Source organism: Talpa europaea (genome assembly GCF_964194135.1).
Source record: "Talpa europaea genome assembly, chromosome: 15".
In the NCBI taxonomy this organism is placed as follows: domain Eukaryota; kingdom Metazoa; phylum Chordata; class Mammalia; order Eulipotyphla; family Talpidae; genus Talpa; species Talpa europaea.
The window spans coordinates 76,260,712-76,279,052 of NC_140083.1; the positions used below are offsets into that span (position 1 = coordinate 76,260,712).

An 18,341-nucleotide genomic window follows, 5' to 3' on the forward strand; every position below is an offset into this window, starting at 1 on the left:
AGGCTTCCTGCAGAAGCTCCACGGCTCGCTCGAGCACACGCTGATAGAAAGCTGTGAGCTGAGCTTGGAGCTGCCATTCCGGGGGCGCCCTGCACCCACCCCCAGCCTCCTGCACCTCCTGCCTTGAGGGTGACAGCCATCAGCTGCACGGCCACCGGCTGCCTCTCCTGCCTGAGCCCGACCTTCCCGCGGCAGCTCGTGTTAGGCAGAGAAGGAAAGTTTGGGGGTACAGGGCATTCCTTTTACATTTTCCTAAATAGCCAGAATTGCAAGGAGCGATTTCGCAGCGCAGGGGTGCGCTTTGCGCGCAGGTACCCCGCGCGGTGCCCAAAACGCGCAGGCTGGACCGAGGCCGGGAGGGGCCCTGGCAGCCGGGATTTGAGCCTCGGGGGGGCGGGGAGGAGCGATTGTGACCCGCCGGGCCCTCCCCTCCCGGGCACTGTGATGCGGCAGGGCAGCTGCCGGCCCAGCATGTCTGTCCCCGGCCCCCTCCCGCGCAGAGTGTCACAACAGCGGAGGCGGCTGTATCTGGAGCAGTTGGGGTGGGCAGGCCCGGCTGCGAGGCGAGCCGGCGAGGAGAGCAGCCAGGATGGTGAGCCTCTGGGGATCGCGGGGCTGGGTTCGGGGGTCAGGGGTGCAGGGCAGGCGCGTCTTTGCGGGGACTTAAGGGTCGCAGTGGCAGAGCTGGGAGTCCCAGGGTGGGGAGGGCCTGGGGGCGCGGGGGGGGGTGCGGGTCCAGGGTCGAGGAGGGAACTGTCCAGTGAGGACATCTCGTGCGGGTGCCCTTTATTACAGAGGAAAAGTGGGGCCGGGGTGAGTCGCCCCTCAAAGGACCTGAGGGAGATTCGCAGGAGCAGGTGCGGGGAGGGACACGGGCGCTCGGTGCCGAGGGGGTGACATTCCCAGGAACGCGGGAGTGGGGGGAAAGGGGCCGCCCCGTGTTCCGGATGCACGGGCTGTGCTAGGGTCGCTGGGGGGGTGAGGGCCGGCGGGCCCCCAGACCCAAATAAATGTGACACAGCCCCAGACTGAGACGGGGGTGCAGAGTCCCAGGGCTCCCGGGGCTGGGCTCTCTCCTTCCCCTGCCTGGCCACCTGCTAGGGGTTGGGGCGCTTGTAACTCGAGCGCCGGAGGCTTCCCCCGACCTGGCGCCGGCGCTCACGCCCCGTGTTCCCCCCAAAGCCAGAAGGACTTGGCTCACAGCAGTGCCTCGCAGAAGGCCCGGGACTCAAGGTCCTTGTTTTTCACCCTGGCTTAGTGGGTTCAGGCGAGAGGGAACAAGTTCTCCAACTCCTTGTCTTACTTGCTGGGGAGACACCTTCAAAACAAGGTGCTGTTCCACCCTCTGCACCCCTCCAAATCGCCGGGGTGGGGAAAATTTGCATTCAGTTCACTTCCCTGAAAGCCTGCGAGCCCAGACATTTATCTGCCCCGGGTCCTGGTATTTCAGGTCACTGGGAGGTGGGTTGGAAAGATTGGGTGGGGGAAGGGACAATTAGCACGTCTCAAAGGCCAAGGTCAAGCTCTCTGGCCACTCTAGCTCCAGGTGTCAGTGACAGAGCAGGCCCCGCCTCCCTGGCCTTGGAGAGTGCCCAGGGCCTTCGGGCTCTGGCCCCAGCTCTGCCCTCCCCCCAGGGCTGTCCAGCAGGCTCCCTGGCCCGGGCAAGCTCGAAGACACTGGAAGAATCTGGGAGCTAGTAGGGACAGTGACCAGAGGAACCCACTCCTGCCTGAGGTCTCCCTGCTATGGGACCATAGAAGGAGCCCAGAACTGGGGGTTCAGAATGTTGGTGCTAATTTCTGCATCTAGCTGTGTTACAGCAAGGAAGTCACTTAACCTCTCTGAAATAGCTTTTCTCATCTACAGAACAAAGATGCGTTATAGTGAAAATTCAAGCCTCCACCTTGCTTTAATATTTTAAATGTTTTGCAAGGGGGGTGGGAATTGCAGGGGGACTATAACCAAGATGAAAATGCCTACATTGTGCAAAATGAAAAATGATGTAAAACCATAAAGTTAAAAAAATTAAGGCATTTCACTTGTAAAAGAGCTTAAAATTCATTTAGTAAGTTGACATATAAAAGTAAAAATGTTTGACTGTAACCAATAATTTTAATGAGCACATTATTAAAATCAAGTATTAAGTATTAGTAACTTTGAATAAATATGCAGAGCATAATTTTCGTTTGAAAAAATAAATTTCTGATAACTAAAAAAAATATTTTAAATGTTTTGATAAACAGAATTTCAAACATACATAAAAGGAGAGAGAATGGTATAGTGAGCCCCTCTCTACACCATCCAGTTTCAACAATGATCTCTCTATTCCCTTTTCTCTCCCTCCCCATTATTTTGAGGTGAATCAAGATTTGGTATTTAATATTTATATTATCTAGCATGTGGCTAGTGCTTTATAATTTTCAAAGTGCTTTCTCTTGCATGTTTTAACTTTGCCTTGAGCCAGGGCAACTCTCAGGGTGGAGCTAGGGGGCCATTTCTAGTCTCCCCCTTCCTTCCTCCTTCCCCTGCCCCCCAACCCCCATGTGCACTCAAATGCAAGTTTCTGAAAAAATTTATGAATAAATTAGACACTAAACTCTTATGGTAAATGTGCTAAAGAATCTGAATGGGTAGCGAACACCTGTGGTTGAGTATTTTAAAAAGAAACCATCTTTCATTTGCTGTGAAGTGCTGAATTTGTCAAGTAGGTTCTACTTAGAACATTTACATGCTGCCTGGACAGCACTGCCGATGGGGAACATTTTTTTACTGAACATTTCCCTCTCACAGAACCTCTTTTTTTTTTTTTTAAATCCCTTGACTTATTCCTGAAAGACTAGGATGACACATCTATAAACAAAGAATCCCACACCTGCAGAAAGGACTTTACTTTCTCCAGAAGGTTCAGTTTCAGGCAGCCATCCCTCTAAGCTCCTACCCTCAACTCTGGGTTTGGAGGGTGCTGCCACCCCTGTGTTAAGGAGAATTAGACTTAGCATTTCTGTTGGTTCTGGGTAAGAAATTAGAGCTGATTCTATAACCGAACATTCTCATCTGCTCCCACTGTCCCTCTAGTAAGCAGTTCTCCTGGGACCTGAGACTATGATACCTTCTAGGTGACAATCCTGGTCAGGTACCCCCAAGCCAAGCCTGTGCCCATGACAGCAGGGCACAGGAAAACATCTGTGGTTTGGGGGAAGTGAGAGCCCCGGCAACACAACCTCCTGCCTGCGTTCTTCTGAACTGGGGAGCCCCAGCGGAGAGTGCAAGGGACTAGGCATCACATGGCAGCACAGAGGCCATCTCCCCACAGAAATGGGCAGATGGGGGGGACATTGGTGGAGGGGGGAGTGCAGACACTGCTTCTCTGTCTGTGGTCCTTGGGCACTGCCCCTGCGTGAGTGGCCTGGCTGAGCCCTGAAGGTTCGTACTTGCATTCTGACCTCAGAGGACTGCTTGGTGTTCCCAAGGGGTTGCAAGTCTCGGCTGCACCCCCCTCATCTCTCAGTGCAGGTCCCCCAGAGCCACTGGGTACCGTTCTCTGAACCCCGATGAACACAACTCCCCGAGGCAGCAGCTGGGGCAAAGGTCCTGGGTAAACCAAAGGAACTTGTCAATGCCTTGCTATACACGGCAGCCCAACAGATATGTGTGGTGGGCATGAAGAGGGCAGGTAACTTTTGTGTTTACACCAACACGAGGCTTGTGGAGGGGCTGCTGTACTTTAGGAAGCTTTCAGACTCAGCTCAGGCGCATACAGAGCTGGAGGGTGAATGTTGTTGCTGAGGGACCTTTCTTCGGGGACTCCTGTTGACCTTGAAAGGCAGATGAAATGTTAAAAATAAATTTTGAGGAGGAAGTAACTGGTGAATGCAGGGCCACCGACGGGGGGGTGGGTGAGAGGATGCAGAGCTGTTGGGGGTGGAAACGTACCAGCTGCTCTTTTCCTTTTGGCCACCAAGGGCCTGACAATACTGTCTGTGACTTTTGTGGTTGACATTTCCCCTGCTGGTGTCTTCCTGTTAGACTTTCTCCCAGATGATGAGCTGTGGAAAGAACGGGAAAGAGTGGGCACTGTGCGATAGGGTTAAAAGCTCAACTCTCTCGTTCTGGCCCACAGTCGCAGCCAAGGCTCAAGGACCTTTTGAAATCATAGGGTCTCTGAAGCTGGGAGTCTACTTAAAAAACACCCCGTCATTCCTGAAGCCGGTCTTGGACATTCCTTTAGCTGCAGAACTGCAGCACCTACTATCCGAGCCCCTCTCTCAAGCCGCCTTCACTCAAGGATGTTAATTTAGGTCATCTCTTTGTTCTCGCTGTTTCTACCATGCTATCTAATCTTTGTTCCCAGCGATTCCAGCTGTGGTGTAATTGAAGGGTTCTGAGCAAAGATAACTCCAGCAATCATGATTCACATTTGTTCTTACTTTAATTATCCCTCTGTTACTGTGGATCTACTTTATACTTGTCATCTCTGACCTAGATTCTGAAATATATGGCATTTATTATCCCACCCTGACAACTAGACATAATTTGGTGTAATAATCTGCTTCCTGAAAGCAATTGCGTGGCATTTGACCACACCGGTGACCACACAGGACTGGGGTATGTGGACTGGGGACTGGTCTCGGATTTTCCTGGGACAGACACTCGGACCTGTGTCACTTCCCTTCCTAGGGAATATGCCAATTTTACTGTTTTGTGATGCTTCAAAAGGATTTTGAAAGTTACAAAGCTTCCTTCAAGAGGATCATGATTAGTTGATCTTAGCCCTCTGAGAGCAAAGCAAAAGGAAATAACTAATATTAAAACAGAGATAATCTAAGGTTGACACAAGGAAGATTGCTTGCAGTGGAATTACAAGAAAGCTGTAAAGTTCTAGAAACTTTTTTTTTTTTGATGTTCTGCAGCATGTAGGCTCCCCTCCCAGGAGGGTCGTAGGTGGCACAGATGTCTCTTCTGCCCTGTCCTTCATGAGCCCACGCCTGAGACACACCGAGCAGTTTGTGAGACTAAATTTCCCTGCCTCTTGTTCGCACTACTCCTAAATCCACCCCAAATGCCCTGAGATCAGGTTGGCATGACTAAGTTGTCCCAAGTCTCCATAAATATTACCCCCTACCAGGAACCACACCAGAAGTAGTTTTTCTCCTTTGAATTCTTATTGCTTCCCAGGTCAAACAAAGGTGAGGCCTCCCACCCTCCAGCACAAGAATTTTCATTCTAACCATCTTGCTACTTTCAAGCACCTGCTACTTTCAAGCTCTGTGTTGAGGCTGGGGGTTCAGTGAATAAAGCAGGGCTCCTGGCCTAGAGAACTTACACTCTCCAGTGCAAAAACCAGAAAACCGCACAAACAACTATAACGTGGTGTGGTGAATGCAATGGTAGGGCAGAAGGGGACTGTGGGAGCACAGAGTGGGGGCCCCTTGATGGCTGTTGGTCTTCCAAGCTTCATGCAGGAAGTAACTTGGGGACACAGGGAGGGTGAGTAAGAGCCAACCTGGCACTTGTCAATGCCTGGCTGCACGTAATAGCACAACAGATGCTTGTGGGAACGAACAGAGCAGGTAACTGTTGTATTTATGCCCAACACTAGGCTTGTGGAGGGGCTGCCATACTCTTCTAAAGGAAAGGGATAGACCTCTGTGAGGTCCATCTATCTCCCTCATATTCGCCCCCTGGGCTCCTGGGCAGAGGCTCCAGCAGCACACAGGGGACCCCTTACCTCATAGGGCCCAGGAGCATAGAACTGGTCTGAGCTCCATAAACCCAGATTAAAAATAAAACTGTGAGAGGGGAGCATGAGCGCTCACTGGCCAGAGAAGGGACTCTGAAATAGAGCGCGGAGCAAATGTATAAATATTGTCTGCTGCGTCAGCTTTCTCTCTGATCACCATCCTCCCGGCTATACCAGCCTCGAGATAAATAATCCTCGTGCTGCCAGAGATAAATAATCCATTTTCAAGGAGGCCACCACACTGAGTCATCCTCAGTTTCTTACTGGAACTTTTTTCTGTTTGGGTTTTGCTCTATAAACTAGGCCTTTGTTGACGTAGGTGTGGGCACATTCAGGCCGTGCAAGTTCAGAGTGCAGGGGAGCAGGCTGCGTCATGCGAAGGAAAGGTTGAGGTTGGCTTCACAAGACCTGGGTTCTGGTGCAGCCTATTCTGCTCCAGAGCTGTGACATCTCGAATGTGCCTCTGGAACTTTCCAAACCTCAGCATTTTCATCTGTAAAATCATGAGGGAAGTGAATTCTATTCAGTGGTCCAAGAGGCCAGTCCTACTCCAATATGCTAAACAGTCTGAGCCAACATTATGTCCCTGGTTTTGATGGATAAATGCAGGCCCTTCTTGGGTGTGAGGACTGTCCTCCCAGGTCATCAGCATCGGATCGCTCAGTGCTTGTCTATGTTGAGTTCCCAGGCAGGAGGCTGGGGGTGAGGGCCGGGGGGTGATCACAGAGTGGCTGGAGAAGGGTAGCCTGGAGAGTCCCACGGAGGAGCTTTGCACTGATCCTTGTTCCCTGTGTCCCCCAGGGTTGCTGAGGATGTGCACGGATCTTAGGGTCCCCTGAGGGTTCATGTAACTTGTAATGTCACTTGGGATTTCTTTATGTAACTTCAAAATTCTTATTCACGCTCACAAATTGGACTCTTAGTAAATGTCAGTTGAAACGATGACTAAGTCAAATGGGACAGGAAGATCCTGGGCCCTTCAGGATAAGGGAATTATGGTGAGTGGAGACTTGCTCCCCCTCTCCCTGTATTTCCTTCAGTATTTTTTTATTTTAGTATGAAAAATTCAAACTTTCCTCTGTCTTCTAGAAATTACTATTTTCCTGCCATGTTTACTTTACCTGCTGTGTTTGTTGAAGTAGTTTAAAGGAAATGACATCATGATCTTTACCCTAAATGCTTCACAAGTGACCTTACAACATGACATTTTCAGACTTAACTCCAATTTCAACATCATGCTTGACATACTAATCATTTTTTTCTATTTGTCGCCCAAATATTTTGATTTGTTCAAACCAGAATTCAAAGTCCATATACTACATATGGATGTTATGTTTCTGAAGTTTCTTTTGACATGAAACAGTTCCTCCCATCAACTTTATTTTTCATGAATTAAAATGATTGGTCTGTAGAATATCCCATTTATTTTGTTGTTTTTTTTCCATGATGTCCCGAACTTTTCTTTCTGACCCCTGTGTTTTCTGTAAAGTGTAGACTAAATCTAAGGGAGTATTAGATTATGGCTGCATTTTTTTTTTTTTTTTGCATAGAAGAACTGGGATGTAGGCCACAGGTGTGGGCATGAGAGGACTCACCAGAGACAGAGCGGGGAGCAGAACAGGTGGATCAACTGAAATACACTGCTGAGGAGAGCAGTGGGCGAGACAGGAGAGGTCTGCTGCACCATTTGTGGGTTAGTTCCCTGGCCAGGATCAACCCCTAGACCTCCAGGGAGGGCCCCAAGGCTGAATATTTTTGACAAGAATTCCCCCTGGGGGGTGTTGTGCATGACACAGTGCACCACATCAGGTGGTTTCCAGTGTCTGATTTTTCTCACTGTTAGTGTTAACCTTGAGCCTAGAGGTGGGCTGGTAATCATTGTGGTTATCTTTCCCTCTTCTGACAGTGAGGCACTGATTTTTTGGCGCTGTGTGAACCTCCAGTCCTCTATCAACCTTTCACTTTATGATGTTAGGCATTCTTGTCATAATCAATCATGTTTAGAAACTTCATTTGACAGCATTTCTCAATAGATCATTCATTCTACATTGATAAAGCAGACATTCTTTTGTTAAAAAAGAATTTTCTTTCATCCATAAGGCCCTTTGGATAAGGAAAAATAAGGTTGGTTTTTTTTTTTCTTCTTCCTGGGCCTTTTCTCTTAATATTATTCACTAAGAACTTGTGGATTTTTCCATATACACCCTATACCAATCTAGTGTTATTCTTTTTGATGCTCAGATGGTCCCTCTGGCAGTAGGATCCTCTTCAAGGAGATTTCGAGGATCTTTTGCTATTGTGCCAATCTGTCAGCTTCTGTGCTTTCAGGTGCTATAAGAAAGTATACTCCTTGCCCCAGACCTAGAAACATCCACTAGTGGGGCTGGTGTTGAGAGAACTTCCTTTTATCTTGATTAATATAGCCATTGTGGGCTTTTGGGAGCATCTATGAACCAAACAGTTACTTCAGAATCTACTTTATGTCTCCATTTCTTTTGTCAATTCGCTCACCGCTAGCGTGTGGGGGTTGGGGAGAGCAGGTTGTGAAGGCTAGCATGAGATTAAAAGGAGTATGGAAAGAGGCCCAAAGCATTGCTCTCACCACAAAACTGGTGGTTTTCAAGTCCCCAAGAGCCTTTACTCTTCTTCCTATGGCCTTTGTTTTTCCTAAATATCCCTACCTCCTTGCCAAAAATGCCCAGAACATTCCAGAAGAGAGGACTGACGGGAGACCAAGCAGCCCCTCAGATAGGCCCAGCAAGTGGTTGGGTGTGGTGATGAGGGGGCGCAAGACTCAGAAGGGTGAGGGTCACATTGTTACCTAGAAGGAGTTTCCAGTACCTTATCAGCTTCAGACACCACAGCTGCCTGCAAGTCACGCGGCGTGCTGGGTGTGGAGATGCAGTCCACCAGTGATCCAATTGTCGTGGGGGGCTTGCTAGATAGGACGTTGCTTTCCTAGGTCTGAACTTGAGTCCTAAGGTGAAGGCAAAATAGACCCCAAAGTAAAGGTGAACGAATTAGCTTCCTGAGGCTTCTAACTTTCTAAGTGGAGAATAAAGCTTCCAGGTGGAAAATAAAGCTATGAGGTAGTTTCATATTGAAAATGATAATGATGAGGACAACAACAATCACAATAGCTTATTATTTCCAGCTGAAGGAAGTTGGTCCATTAAGCCAACAGCGCACAGCACAGAAGTCCATTGAGAAGCTATGACTCAAACCCCAGGATGTGGGCGACTCACGCATGAAGCCTTATCCTGGCCACCAGACTCTTGGAGATGACGTGGGTTGTAGTCCTGACAAGGGCGTGTCACACACCGGCTGCTCTAACCGTCCACCTACGCTCTGACCTTCCCAAAAGCCAGGGCACAGAGATGGGGAGATTGGGTGCTCGTTCTAAAACCGAAACAGGGAATGGTTGGTCTTGACATCTCACCTGTGAGTTACTTAGGGCAGCGGCCCTGCTTCCATGCCCTGAGAATCTTCCAGTCCCCAGCACGCCCTACTTCATTGTGAACTTGAAGTGTTTCCACGCCCAGCCACACTCTCTGGAGACTCTGCTCTGACTTAGGTTACCCAGAGCTGGAAAAGGACAGGTCAGGTCCTGGATAAGAATAGAAACCCAGAGGGCAGGCAAATTCTTCCCTGCTGGGCTCTGGCAGGTGCACCCGAACAGCTACTTTGCACCACCCCTGCTTCTCATAGGTGGGCTGTGGTGGGGGTGAGTCATCCTCCTAGTAAAACTCCATGATAATTTCCACACATAGACACACACGCACACACACACCCGCGCTCCCCATCCTAAGCTGTCATATCAGGACCAATCAGATAACTGTGGCTTCACACCAGAGTCACACAGAGATAAAGGGCAGCTTTATTTAACACTTGGCCTGACGTAGGTAAGGGAGAAGGTTATGGTATGCAAAGAACTTTCCCAACTTCTCAGAAGAACCTAACTCATACCCTCCGGCCCCTCCTTTGCTGTACTGCTCCTTTCCTGCCTTTGTAACAGATCAGTAACGTCACTCATAATTTCAAAGTGTATTCCTGCCATAGTGTTTATCTACTCGGTGATGTTCTGGAATTGTGTGTGTGTGTGTGTGTGCATGTGTGTGGTCTAGGAAGGCAGGGCAGAGACGTGAATGTGAATGCTCCCCTGTGTGTGCCCCTGAATTAGGAAGAGTTTCTGTGTTATCACAGGTTCTTCTTGTGAGCTCCTTCATCAGAGCAGGAGTCTCCTGGTCTGGAATTCCCCCCCGTACCATTGCCCTCCCCCCCCCTTTTCTTGGCACAGAGGATTTGCCCTCAAAAGTAACCGTTAGAGCAAAACATAAAACTGGTTCTTTGAAGCCAAATCTTGGTGCAAATACAAAGGTGCCCAGATTCTGGAACCTCGAACCCCTAGTCCCATCCCCTCACCCCTGCCCGAGGTTTGAGGGGGGCACGGCTGGAGGGATAGACAATAGCCTGCATGTTGAATGCCGCGGGAGGGACAAGCCCTCGGATGTGAGGGCTCTAGGGCCGGGGCCACGCTGACCTCTCTGCCTGTCCCCGCAGCGGGAATGCATCTCCGTCCACGTGGGTCAAGCAGGAGTGCAGATCGGCAATGCCTGCTGGGAGCTCTTCTGCCTGGAGCACGGCATCCAGGCGGATGGCACCTTTGGTGCCCAGGCCAACAGGATCAACGACGATGACTCGTTCACCACCTTTTTCAGCGAGACGGGCAACGGGAAGCATGTGCCCCGGGCAGTGATGGTAGATCTGGAGCCCACTGTTGTAGGTGAGCAGGGACGGCGGGGTCGTCTGCGAGAGCCCTTCCACACCAGGTGGCTCAAGCTCTCTAGTATGGGGGACACAACAGGCGACAGGAATTTCTGCTTCCCACATAGCCCTAAACAGTGCAGAATCAAACACCTTCTACTTAAAACCTGTAAGCCAACTGAGACAGACAAATGGTCAAGATCGTCTGCTAGATACTAAGAGTGAAAAATGCAAAGAATTTGAGAAATCAGAAACTCCCAAATAGTTTCCCAAAGTATAGGTTTCTGAGTCTATAATAACTCCGGGTCTGGTCTAAACTTGCAGTATCTTACACAGAGCAGCCATATTATCTTCCGGTCAGAGGTCCTGGGGTTCTAGAATGAACCTCCTCTGGATTGTGGAGAACAAGCACCCTGACTTGTGCCAGGGCAGGATTTGTCATTCCCTTTTCCCACATGCCTGTCAGTGCCACTCCCCTGCTCTGACCCCTGGATCCACCCACAGCCCAGCATTAGGGTTTCCTGGGCTTCCAGGCTAGCCCAGCAAGCAAAGAATGGACACAATCCGTAAAGGCATCTGGGTAAATGCCTGTAGCGCCTAATTCCTAGGGGTGCTAGGCCACGGTACTCCATTCCTTGGATACTTTGTACAAATACCAAAAGTGCCCTCAGACCACTGTGAAAGGCTGTTTCCCTGGGAGAAGCAGACGGACCTGAAGAGGAGGGATGGAGTCGGGCCCCAAGCACCCTGGTCTGCGGTGTGTCCCCTGTGTGTCCCTGGAGGTGTGCGGAGCCCCCTGACAGTCTCCCTAAGCCTCCTGCTGCTCTAGAACCTGGAGCACAGCTTTGTTTCCAAGTCATTTGAAGAGCCCTCTAGTGCCTGGAATTTATCACTACCACTTGGAGGTGGAGGTTAGAGTTGAACAATTGCTGGGAGTCTAGAAAGTGGGTAGATCATCCTGAAACAAACTTTTCTCCGTGTTCCTAGAACATTTTAATGCTAGGGAAATTGGGTTAAAATTTCGAGTACCCTTGCAGCATGAAAGGAAAAACAAAAGGCGGTCCTCAACGAGGGCAAGGCAGAAGGAAGGAGAGACGGTGTTTTTGGGGTTTGGTGAGCCTTGTAACTAAGGGTTTTTTTTTTTTAAGTTCCAGCCAGCAGAGCAACTGGCTTCTCCTTGTTCCTTCCAGAGTCACAGACTTTTGGCTTTGGTAGTCCCTGTTGCCTGGAAATTCTCTTAGCTTTTTGCAGGGCTTGTGATAGGGTTGTCTGTCTATAACACTCAGAGGAGCTTGACAGGTAGGGAGGGGGAAATGTGGGGTGTTGTTCTCACACAGTTGTTCTCACGGGGAGGGAAGCAGTAGGAAGCCAGGTGGAAGCTGGGTAGTAAGACCTGACGGCTCTTTTCCCGGTAGATGAGGTTCGGGCAGGAACCTACCGCCAGCTGTTCCATCCGGAGCAGCTGATCACGGGCAAGGAGGATGCAGCCAACAACTACGCCCGGGGCCACTACACAGTGGGCAAAGAGAGCATCGACCTGGTGCTGGACCGCATACGGAAGCTGGTGAGTGTTCACGGGGGCAAGAGGCCTGCACGTCAGGTTAACGTGGGCGCGCTGTAGAGACACATGGCTGCTGGCTCGGGGTAGACCCTAAGATTCGGGAATTTCTGGCTATGTGGGGTCAGAAGCATTCACAGGAAGGGTGCCCCTGCCTCTGCCTGGACAGCATGGACGACCCTACAGGCTGAAAGCTGATTACTGCTTACTGGATACTCTGTGGTGGTGTCTGGGGAAACTGCTGTGTAAGGAAGGCTCAGTGTACTGCAGTGTAAATATTACAGGGCAGGGAGAGGAGTACCCCGAACCTCCCCCTTTCTTGGGGACCACCCTGTTGCATAAGGAAGCAGAGGTTAACAAAGCATTTAACGTGGAAGAGGAAGAGACTGTTGATACATTCTGTTCTTACAAGCGCCTTTACAAATGTCAGTTCAGCACATTCCTATCAAAAGACTGTAGGAAGGAGGTCTCTTCCCTGGAGTTGACAGATGAAGAAATTGAAGGACAGGATGGTTCAAGAACAGACCAAGTCCCATAGCTAGAAGTGACGGAGTTAGCATCTGAGCCAGGTGGACTTGATGTCAGAGCTCCAAGTTGTAGGGCGAGTCGCTTTATTTATCTGAGCCCTTGTTTCCTCATCTGTGCAATGGCTCAGGTTGGACTTGATCTTGACTTTGGAGCTAAGGATGCCATGTGTCTGTATATGTTCACTTCTTCTGCTCAAAACCACTGGACAGAATGATCATAGCTTATACCCAGTGGGGAGATTCTGTGGTTCTATGAATTGCTTTCGTTCTGATAAGGGGTAATATTGTGGGGCTGAGATGGGTAGCAGTTCCCATGAAATCAAATGACACATTTTTTTCATTAAAAAATTTCTCCAGTGGTTAATTGTTTGAATTCATTATAAAGGCATCATAGAAATGCAAAATTGGGGTCTGGGGGGAAGAAATCAAATGACAAGGGCAGGGGACATAGGCAAGGAACTGGAGCTCTCAATGGGCAGAGTCACTAACCCACTTGGTTCTGAAACTCCTTCCTGGTTCAACCAAGTCACTGGGCTAGAATTTTCATGTACTGTCCAGGTGCAGTTTGCCACCCCCTTGTTTTTAGTCTTCTCAAGATCACTGAAATTCTTGCATTTCCTTACTCCTCCCAGGCTGTTTGATTTTACTCACATGAAAATTTGTGGGTTGCCTGCCTTTGTCTTCATGGTTTCTTTTGTGCTACTGCCCCCAGACAGATGCTTGCTCTGGCCTGCAGGGCTTCCTGATCTTCCACAGCTTCGGGGGAGGCACTGGCTCTGGCTTCACTTCTCTGCTGATGGAGCGCCTCTCCCTGGATTACGGCAAGAAGTCCAAACTAGAGTTTGCTATCTACCCAGCTCCCCAGGTGTCCACTGCAGTGGTCGAGCCCTACAACTCCATCCTGACCACCCACACCACCCTGGAGCACTCCGATTGTGCCTTCATGGTAGACAACGAAGCCATCTATGACATCTGCCGCAGGAACCTGGACATCGAACGCCCCACCTACACCAACCTCAACCGCCTCATCAGCCAGATCGTGTCCTCCATCACTGCCTCTCTGCGCTTTGATGGGGCTCTCAACGTGGACCTCACCGAGTTCCAGACCAACCTGGTGCCCTATCCCCGCATCCACTTCCCACTGGTCACCTATGCCCCTATCATCTCTGCCGAGAAAGCCTACCATGAACAACTCTCTGTGGCTGAGATAACCAGCTCCTGCTTTGAGCCCAACAGCCAGATGGTGAAGTGTGACCCAAGACATGGCAAGTACATGGCCTGCTGCATGTTGTACCGGGGGGACGTGGTACCCAAGGATGTGAATGTTGCAATTGCTGCCATCAAGACCAAGAGGACCATCCAGTTTGTAGACTGGTGCCCCACAGGCTTTAAGGTGAGAGCTGATGACTTCAAGAAGAGGTAGACTGGAGAGGGAGAGGTAGATTATCAAAAATGGGGGAGATTGAGATGTAAACTCCAAGGTCCTTGGGTGATAATTCCATGGGAACTTCATGTTTTATAAGATGATATGGGAAGAGAGGCTTAAACCAAATGTATCATTAATTTCATTCATTCATTTGCTTTAGGTGAGGAGAAACTCTGTTGCATAAGAACACTGAAAGATAGGAAGGAGGACCATTCATTTCTTCTGTCACTCCTACTGTAAGATCTAAAAATATCTCAAAGGTCCTGCAGCAAAGATCTCTTTTATAGAGAGGAGAGGATGATGCTGGAAAGAACCAGCTGTGGGCAAGTGGAATGAGTGGGTGAAAGTGGCTGTGATCTCACAACAGTTCAGAAAATGGAGTTAACCACATATGTTCAACTGCCAGGGATGTATAATTCCCTCCTCTAAAGAAGGATGTGCCTCTCTCCCAGTTTATTTTGAAAGATTAAATATCCTCCCTGTCAGATTTAATCAATTTAGAGTTAGGATAAACATTTTATGGTGGTTATATGATTGTGGGCTACTTATACAATGAATCTCTGACGTTTTCCATTAACCAGGAATGAGCAGAAGCTAAAGAAGCCAAGTGGCCTGTTAAAGATCAGCTGCCCATAGTCTGGAAAATGCTAAATTCTGGGGAGATAGACAGTAGCCTGGATCCCAGGGCTAATGAATGTTGAACGTCAGAAGCCACACCTTAACCCTAGCCCTTTCCATGTGCACTGGCAAGGCACGCAGCCGGCCCTGCACATGGAACTGCTTGACCACCTCGCGCTGTGCTCCTGTGGTCTGATTAAAGACCCCTCCGTCAAAACATCTACCACCATTTACACTGATCAGTACCCCCCACCCCCAGTTATGCCTTTAATAATTCAGAGGTATACTGAGCCCCAGGAATGGTTGTAGCAGGTGCTAGAGATACAGAACATCTCTTTTTCCTGGTGGAACTTAACAAAAATAAGGCACCATATACCTGCCAACCTCTTGGCTGACTTATTTGCATACGATGCTTTGACCCAGCTGTTCTGCTGAGTAAGGGAGGCTCGCATTCTGCCTCACTGCTCGGCTCCGTGCTACACAGATCATCTTTGTTTCGGACTATGCCTATTTTTATGTGGCAGTTCTGGTCATTCTTGTGAAAATAGCCAAGAGCTTTAAAAATGGAAAAAACAACAAGAAGCTAGCAGGAAAATGAGTAATAAAAAAGTAGAAAAAAAAAAAAGAGGTGAGGGTGATTAGAAAATTGACAGAACAGGAGTTGCCTCCTCATTCTGTCTCTTATTTTAAGCTGACACTCTGGGGCTAGTCCAGAAAGATAAAACAGCGCCAGCCTCTTTGGCTGCCTCTCAGAAAGGCACATGCTATGGCCGAGGGGTGGGGGGTCATCCTTTTGCATCCTTCCCAAGGATATCTGTCCCCACTTGACTCAGGTCAAGGCAAGATCTGTTCAAAAGAGGAGCGGTGACTCTAGGCACAGTTATTTATTTATTCTCATCTCCTTTATTTATTTAAAAAATTGTATCATCTTTTATGGAGGTGACAGCACTGTATATAATTTAGGGATACCGGTGTCCTTGCTTCAGATATATGTTACACCCACCATGCCCACCACCAAAACCCCAATAATCCCCCACATAGTCCATCACGCCTCCCCCCGGCCTCCACAACCCCTGGCCCACTTTGTTTCCCACCCTCTCCCTCTGGCAGCCTCAGGTCTGCAGTCCTAACGCTAGGGTTTGTTTTGGTTAAGTATTATCTGTTCATTTGTTTCTTTATAGTCCATAGATGAGTGAAATCATCCTACTGGACGATTTGTCTTTCTCCTTCGGACTTACTTCACTTCGCATAGTTCCCTTTAATTCCTTCCACATTGCCGCACATGGCAAGAGTTTGTTTTTTTTTAATACCCAAGCAGTATTCATTGTGCACATATGCCACACCCTCTTCAGTCACTGCTCTGTGGTTGGACACATAGGTTGTTTCCATTGGGGGTGCATGTGTCCCTCTGAATTAGTGATTTCACATTCTTCACGTAGGTACTGAGGAGTATAATTTCTGGGCCCTATGGTAGATCCATTTTTAATATTTGGAGTAATCTTCATGCTGTTTCCCACAGGCTCTGGATCAGGCTGCATTCCTACCCACACTGTAGTGTTCCTTTTTCTCCACACCCTTGCCAATATTTGCTGTTTAGGATCTTTTTGAAGCAGGCCATTCTCACAGGATTGAGATGGTATCTCATTGTGATTTTGGTTTGTATTTCCCTGAGAATAAGTGATAACATTTTTTACAATCACCCCTGTTGGGCAACTGTATGTCTCCTTTGGAGAAGTGTCTATTTAGGGTCTTCTGCCCATTTTTTGGCTGGGATATTTGTTTTCTCGTTGTTAAGTTATATGAGTTCTTTCTAGATTTTGATAAGAGTCCCATGTTGGACATAAGATGTGCAAATGTTTTTTCACACTCTCCTGGAGCTCTTTTTGTTTTAATGATGGTATATTTCACCACGCAAAGTTTTTGAGTTTGATGTAGTACTAACACTTATCCCTCTGACCTTTGGACCTTTTTTTTTTTAAAGATTTATTTTTATTTATACAAGAACCAAGGTACAGGCCAGAGGCGCGGGAGGGTGAGAGCATTCACCAGAGACAGAGTGGGGAGCAGAACAGGCAGACAGACCAAAAGCACTGCTGAGGGGAGCAGCAGGCATGACAGGAGAGGTCTGCCGCGCCATGTGGGAATCTCCCTGGCCGGCCCGGCAATCGAACTAGCGCTGCAGAGGCTGCAGACAGCTTCACAGCACTGTGCTCAACCCACTGTGCCACCAGGGAGGCCCTGGACCTTTTAATTTAATGCTCTTGGATAATCCCATGAACTTTCAAGCAGCATGTCACCTTTGGCAGAGAAAGTTCCCTAAATTCAGGAACAAAAGAGGAACTACAGGCTGCCACCCAGCAAAGAGTACACTTTATAAAAACTTCAAGTCTAGAAAGTGAGTTGACTTCCCCTTCAGAGATAAACATGTATTACATAATTCCCCTTTGATAGTTGTATTCATTACCCTTATTTGTCCCCAGTAATATTTCCAATTATCTGCCCAGTTCCCCTTTTCTCTTCCAGTTCTTAGGTATCTCAGGCCTTCCTCTTGAATTTGCCACAGCCCACTTTTCTCTTCAATATTCACCTCTGTCTACCTGCCTGCTCTCCCTCCTCCCGATATACCCTCTTTCCACATTCAGTCCTGCGATCCTGTCCCTGTACCCACATCCGTGTCTTGCCTTCATGCCATGTCACCCAGACGGTTATCTGCCTTCCATCATCTCTTATTGCTCCATTTCTCTGTTCCTCAGGTTGGCATCAACTACCAGCCTCCCACTGTTGTCCCTGGAGGAGACCTGGCCAAAGTGCAGCGGGCTGTGTGCATGCTCAGCAACACCACAGCCATTGCCGAGGCCTGGGCCCGCCTGGACCACAAGTTTGACCTGATGTATGCCAAGCGGGCCTTTGTTCACTGGTACGTGGGCGAGGGCATGGAGGAAGGAGAATTTTCTGAGGCCAGAGAGGACCTGGCTGCCCTGGAGAAGGATTATGAAGAAGTGGGGACTGACTCATTTGAAGAAGAAAACGAAGGGGAGGAATTTTAAATATACACGATCCCCTTGGCTGTGTCTCTTTATTTCCGCTGCTCCATTGCAAGCACATTTCACACCCAAGAGTAACCCTGGGCTGACAGGAGGGAGGGTATCCTACGCCAGCACCCATGGGTGACTGGGTCAGAACTGGGTGCTCAGCTCTGGGAGACCCTCCCTTGGGGAAGAGCAGTTTTGTGTCACTAAAGAAAATGAGAGTCGTGGTCTCTGAGTTGGGGGGGAAGCCGAGTTACATGTGTGAGGAGGCATCATTGGGGTTTTCCATTCCAGATGAGGCTGTGTCCACCCGAAAACATAGTCTGCAGCCGGGGAATGGTAAAATACACAGGGCAGGGAAAGATCTGGGCTCCGGGGAGTCGCACTGTGCTGAGAGAGGGAGCGAGAGAACCAGTCAGACTCTCCCCTGCCCTTGTGAGTACACAAACATGAACTTGATCACTTCAGGTGATGCCAAGTGATATGAAGTAAAATAACATCGGTGACGGGAGGAAGGGCCTGGCAGCCCCTCCTTTACTGCAGGGGTCAGAGATGCCCTTGGGGAGACCCGACAGGAAAGTGCTGGCACGTGACGTTCTGGGGTCGTGGTGTTAGGAGAGGGGCCAACACAAAAGTGGGGACAAGCTCAGAGTGTCTGAAGGACAGAAAGGAGGACAC

The 18,341-nt window shown here is 49.0% G+C and overlaps 1 protein-coding gene across 1 annotated transcript; it reads left to right on the forward strand.

Annotated features, from left to right (window-relative positions):
* Positions 1-444: 444 nt before the first annotated feature.
* Positions 445-17,681, forward strand: TUBA8 (tubulin alpha 8; the record flags this gene model as incomplete). Its single annotated transcript, XM_084256491.1, is given in 6 exon segments — positions 445-480; positions 482-592; positions 10,302-10,524; positions 11,921-12,069; positions 13,303-13,983; positions 17,388-17,681. Coding segments are annotated over 6 exon segments (1,494 nt in total).
* Between the last annotated feature and the right edge of the window lie 660 nt (positions 17,682-18,341).